Source organism: Nestor notabilis, unplaced genomic scaffold (assembly GCF_000696875.1).
Source record: "Nestor notabilis isolate BGI_N333 unplaced genomic scaffold, ASM69687v1 scaffold18905, whole genome shotgun sequence".
Taxonomy (NCBI): Eukaryota; Metazoa; Chordata; class Aves; order Psittaciformes; family Psittacidae; genus Nestor; species Nestor notabilis.
In genome coordinates this window covers 1,568-7,075 of record NW_009930805.1, presented here as the reverse complement: position 1 = coordinate 7,075, position 5,508 = coordinate 1,568, and the positions used below count along the sequence as shown (strand labels likewise).

General features: G+C 40.4%; 1 protein-coding gene across 2 annotated transcripts; it reads right to left on the bottom strand.

Moving 5' to 3' along the window:
- Positions 1-493: 493 nt before the first annotated feature.
- On the bottom strand, positions 494-5,155 carry ARL6IP1 (ADP-ribosylation factor-like 6 interacting protein 1). 2 transcript variants are annotated; one of them, XM_010015601.1, is made up of 5 exons: positions 5,013-5,155; positions 2,585-2,704; positions 1,873-1,990; positions 1,137-1,221; positions 494-877 (listed from the first exon to the last, which is right to left on the bottom strand). In XM_010015601.1, exons 1-5 carry the CDS (start codon positions 5,087-5,089, stop codon positions 759-761), a joined length of 519 nt encoding a protein of 172 aa, XP_010013903.1. In that variant the 5' UTR covers positions 5,090-5,155; the 3' UTR covers positions 494-758. The 2 variants fall into 2 exon arrangements, with proteins under 2 accessions (XP_010013903.1, XP_010013902.1); XM_010015600.1 differs by having other exon boundaries at positions 588-877; positions 2,588-2,704; positions 5,013-5,140.
- Between the last annotated feature and the right edge of the window lie 353 nt (positions 5,156-5,508).

Sequence of the window (5,508 nt, the reverse complement as noted above, 5' to 3'; positions counted from 1 at the left end):
ACAAACCTAGCATATTCATCTGATTTGTTTACAGACAACAACATTCATAAAACCAAACATGCTACATGGCTCTGTGACAACAGCAGGTTTTCAAACAATCAGCTGTTAAGGTAACACACACCTTAACTCATTTTCTACAGTCTCAGTGCAACGAGTTGAAGTTTATACTACAGCTAAATAACTGAACTACAAATCTATATATTCCAGACCCCTGTTCAACAGATTACTGGGTATATGCAGCCAAAAAAAAGCAAACAGGATCAGTGAGATCACCTTCTGCCCCAACTTTCCATATACACCCTCATCTATCATCATTCTTACTCAGTTAATGTCCCCCCCATTCCACAAGGATCAGTAGTAACAAATCTCCCAAGAAAAGCAAACTTTAAGCCTTTCATACTTGCTGTAGCCACAAATTAACTGAACACAGCTACAGAAATGCTATCACACATTACAACTCGGCTGTTTGTCAAGTCAGGTATTTATTCACAGGGCCTCCTAGTTTGGTGAAGACACTGAGCAGGCTCTGTACATCGAAGGACAGGATCTTTCATACAAGATCAGCCACAGGCTGCAGAACCCCAGTCAGCACAGCAAGAGACACAAACCCACAGCGGTTGCTAAGGTGACATCTTCACTTCAGGGAGCCAGTGAAAAAAAAAAAGCCAGTGAGCAATACAATTCTACTAAAATTATACATTAACTCTCAAAACTGTTCCCCAGGAAACCTTTTACAAGAGTGAACAGCAGTTAAGTTTTCATTCATTTTTCTTTTCCTTGTGCTTGAGAAGTTTGTTAATCTCCCTTTTTGCCATTCCAACATACTTTGTGATGATCCCATGCTGGTTTAGTCCAGGAAAAAGCAACAGGAAACTTACTAGAGAGGTGGGAAGAGAAAAAAAACAAGTATTACTTAACAATCCTTTAAGATGCTTCTGTTACCTGTGATCCCTTGCTTCCCTTAAGCCCTTAAACAGAAAAATATAACTCCCTAAAAATACCCCCAACAAAACACAAAACCACCAAAAAAAAAAAAAAAAAAATCACCACACTCAAAAAAATTGCTCCTACCCACCTCACACTGTTTCAGTCAGCTAGCAAAAATGTTACTTCTGTTTTGCATGCTGCACACTTACCGATAAGATAGGTCAGGAAGAGATTGTGAACTTGCTGTCCAATCCAGGCAACCACAGCAAGAGAAAAAAGCATGGTCATGAAGTACTAAAAATGAAAAGGGAACAGTTATCACAGACCTGTTGGGAATTCTCCTCCTTTCCCTTCAGTATTTGGCAACACTTTAACATGTAATACTAACATGAAGTTCAGCTCTTCCACATGTGATACCTATTCACACGCTTGTCAAAACTGACATTAGAGAGTCTATAGTTCTATGTTCTCATGATTTTCAGATCATCAGTTTTACAGGATGCCAGTTCTTTTCTGTCCAGATATCCCTGAGAGTCAACACCACTCCCACTGACACAACCTCAGCCTCATACGGTACCTGAAGGTGTTTTCAGGACAGTAAACTCAGTAGTAGTTCATGCACCCAAGCTGACATATCATCAAGATTTGATTTTTTTGGACTGTTTGTGTACACCAGAAAAAAGCTGTGTTTCCAAAACCTGTCCTATCCAAACACAATTCAGCTTTATTTTAATACCAAGGGTATGCACCTAACTGCACAGTATTACAAGTCATGTATCTTGCCACTCCAAGTTTGAATAAGCTATGTGACTGGCATTAAGTCACAGCCAGAACTGCTGGTTCTTGTCTGAATAAACTGGTGTTTCAAACCACGTCCCTTGCCACACTTAAGACAAACCAAATAAAATCTTAAGACAAGAGAGATGAACTCCTGGGACTGAATACCATTTTAGGCTTCTCTTCCTTCAGCGTGAAGAGACGTTTCCACCAGCCAACAATTCGGCGACGAGATTTTACCAAACTGCTGCAGATCTCATGAAATCTTTGCTGCTGTTCTGTAGTCCTTTTGTAAAAGGAAAAAAGCCAGAAGTAAGAATTCAAGATCTCATCTGAAATTTAAAAGTATCTCCCATAGTATTTTTCCATCAGTAGAAAAGTTATCTGGTACATACCCTGGCATTTGCTTCTCTTATTTTCATACTTATCTTTCTTGAGCATTGCAATACAATTGCCCACATAATTTTTCCATACACTGACTCTCAAATTGACTCCCCAGGAGCAACCCCATTCAAACCAAGAGATCATTGATTTAAATCTGATACCAGTGCGATACACACAAGTAATACACACCTGACACCAGTCTGTATAAATTCAGTTTTTATGTTAGCTCATTATTGGACAAGAACATATATCCACTAGTCATCTTAAAGCAGATATAGCAAAATTCTCACTTACTTCTAACTCCAAATTTAGTTCACATAAGAATGAAGGACATCTTACTAGTGTTCTCACTTCTTATCTTACAGAGATTGCAGATTTCTTACTACAATGACTCTATAAAGTAGTCATTTGATATTTCCAAGTCAGACATCCCTTTTTAAAAAGTTCATGATTTATTCACACTCAAGAACCTGTTTTAATTCATTTATTTCCTCACCACTTATTGGAGCCAAAGATTCTAGGTGCAAGAGCAGGAACAAGATAATCAGCCAAACAGAGGAACATAACAAAACAGGAGACGCCTGAAAGAACTGATGGGTCCAAGTAGTAGATCATCCTGCAGAAAGGAAATAAATTATTTCTTGAAGATCAGACTGATAAATGCTACACATATTTAGCCACCAATTCAGACTGGCTCAGGTCTGCAAATAGCAGACCTACCCTCTTGCCCAAGATAAAAAGAAAATTCAAATTTGCTTCTATTGCTAATAAAGAGAGGTTTAAGTATTTCAGTATTATTACAGAGAAATACAGATGAAAAACAGTTTGGTGGGTTTTGGTTGTTTTGGTTTTTTTATTTGGGGGGGGCCATGTTTGGGGTTGTGGGTTTGTTTTTTTTAAGTATTAGGTAAAAAAAATCCTACAACACTGTAAGCATAGTATGAAGTTTGGTAGAATAAAAATTCATCACCATTGCTCTCTCAGAAGCTGACATCTACTGAACTCACCACTGAGTGGGGGATGAGGATGAGTGAGTGAACGTATGAAATAACCAGGTAGAATGAAACCTCTAATCTTGCTGGTTCTTAAGCAAGCCACAGAATTCAGATCCACTACAGATTGTCATTTGCTGTGTCTCACCTGTGAGACCTAACATTGTGGTTTAAGCCCAGCCAGTAACTTGGAACCATACAGCTGCTCGCTCACTCCCCTCACTCCCAGAAGGATGGGGAGGAGAATCAAAAGAACGTAACTCCCACGGATTGAGATAAGAGCAGTCCAGTAACTAAGGTATAATACAAAACCACTACTGCTACCACCAGTAATAATAATTATAAGGGAATTAACAAGGGGAGAGGACACAACCGCTCACCACCCGCCAACCGATACCCAGCCCGACCCGAGCAGCGATCTGGGCCTTCCGGGTAACTCTCCCCAGTGCTGTGGTATGGAATAGCCCTTTGGCCAGTCTGGGTCAGGTGTCCTGTCTCTGCTTCCTCCTGACTTCCCCTCCTCCCTGGCAGAGCATGAGACTGAAAAGTCCTTGGTCAGAGTAAACATGACTGAGCAACAACTAAAAACATCGGTGTTATCAGCGTTGTTCCCAGACTGAAAGTCAAAAACACAGCACTGCACCAGCTACTAAGAAGGAGAAAAAATGACTGCTGTAGCTGAACCCAGGACACCTAACCAAACCTGTTCTGGACAGGGAACCATAAATCTCCAATTAGGACAGTGTTGTGTCTCACATATTAAGTATGCATCACTCTAACACAGCAGTACGTGTACTGGACAAAAACTTGCTCATCGTACAAGTGTCTGTAAATGCTTAGTTGTGCCCCATGCTACTTATTTGCACTTAATAGAACTTCCTGAACACTGAAGTAAAAAAACTAAAGAAATTACACAGTCCATTGCAGGGCCAGTCTTTCTATACACCTTGCACAGTGCTACTGTGTTGAATATTCAAGTTCCTTTTTGATGAAGTAACAACTCAGAATCTAAAGTAGTTCTATTTCCCCAAAGTATTATTCAACACACGATCTTTTCTGCTATAATCACATCATTTGTAACAAAATATCCTGAAGTTCATGCAATTACTTTTCAGTTTCATTTGATTTCCATCCGCCTCACCTCCCTTAAAGATCATAAATTTCTATTAATTAAAAGACTGATTATCCCTGCCTCACCTGGTTCAGCATTTATTTTTGTAACTCTCGTCTTCTCCGTACTCCAAAGCCAAAGGCAACTGGCAAACTGCACAGCTGGCATGAACACTTATCTGTACAAGGCAGGTTGGGGTCAGCCTGACTACTGCCATGTAATATGAAAGCATGTACAAGTGCCTTCAGCAAGCCCGTTCTATCTCAAATCCAGGGCCAGGCCACATCCTCCCATCCTGTTGACTGAAAGTTACCAGCAGTCCTTCCTTTTCCTCCTTTTTCAAAGGACAGGACGGAGAATGCAAATAAGAGCTGTGCAAAACCAATTCATCCTAAACACCACTGCACAGGTGCAGAATAGGAAAGCCTGCCTTACGGAAAGAAGCTCTCCATAATGATACTGCTGTTAGTTTGGGGAAAAAAGCCAAAGGAGATAATCAGATTTAACTAAGCGGCAGGAATAAGAACACACCACGAAGGACATACAGCTGAGTGTGGCAAAAACTACAGCAACCACTGCTGGCAAACAGCTTTTGCAGAAAGCACTCTCCTCCCTCTGAGCAGGACGGGACTCATGCTACTTCCTGTTCTCAATACTTGAAGTTTTTCTTCTCAACAAAGTTTGGGTTCTGTTTCTGAATGGGTGTGGAGTAAAAGCCTTCCTATTAGGCTTTTAAAAATGTCTTACTAATTTACTTACCAGGCTTGCTGCCAGCCATGAAAGTACAGTGGTATTCTAGGCTCCTTTCACAAGCTACTTACAGAAAAGAGAAGGAAACAACACTCATCAGCGCCAGAGGGAACCAGGCTCTCTCCCAGCGAAGAACTTTATCGGTCATCAAAATCACTTCTCCCCATCCTTGCAACTGCTCTTCCAAGCTAGCAGTTTCGGCAGCCTACACAGAAGAAGAAAACTCTATTATCGCCAATCAGAGTATCAAATTAAGTCCCACACTCCAAGTAACTTTAAAAAAAGGTCATAATTAAAGACCCCAGTCACAAACCTTTCTGAGTAACTGAATTACTAATAATGTTGTAAGTTTTGCACTAAGTTACGACATCGTAGCAGTGATTCTTAAATATAGTCAAGACCCTAACAAAGTAGCAGCATATGTTATTAGACCAAATGATACCTCCTCCCAGATTTTGCCAAGGTGTTTTTCCCCAGTCTGCCATTTACAGTACTCCCTCCCCCCAGATTACTAGAAAGTTTTAAACTCTATAAAACCCTCTCAAGTTTTCAGTGCCAATATCTGGA

Bases quoted from the DNA above. Each gene is read 5' to 3' on its own strand.
- ARL6IP1 (XM_010015601.1), bottom strand. From the start codon at position 5,089: ATGACCGATAAAGTTCTTCGCTGGGAGAGAGCCTGGTTCCCTCTGGCG. The intron at 2,705-5,012 runs GTAAGTAGCTTG...TCCTTTCTGCAG, and splicing joins GTTGTTTCCTTCTCTTTTCT to GATGATCTACTACTTGGACC. The intron at 1,222-1,872 runs GTATTCAGTCCC...TTTCATTTTTAG, and splicing joins AGGAAGAGAAGCCTAAAATG to TACTTCATGACCATGCTTTT.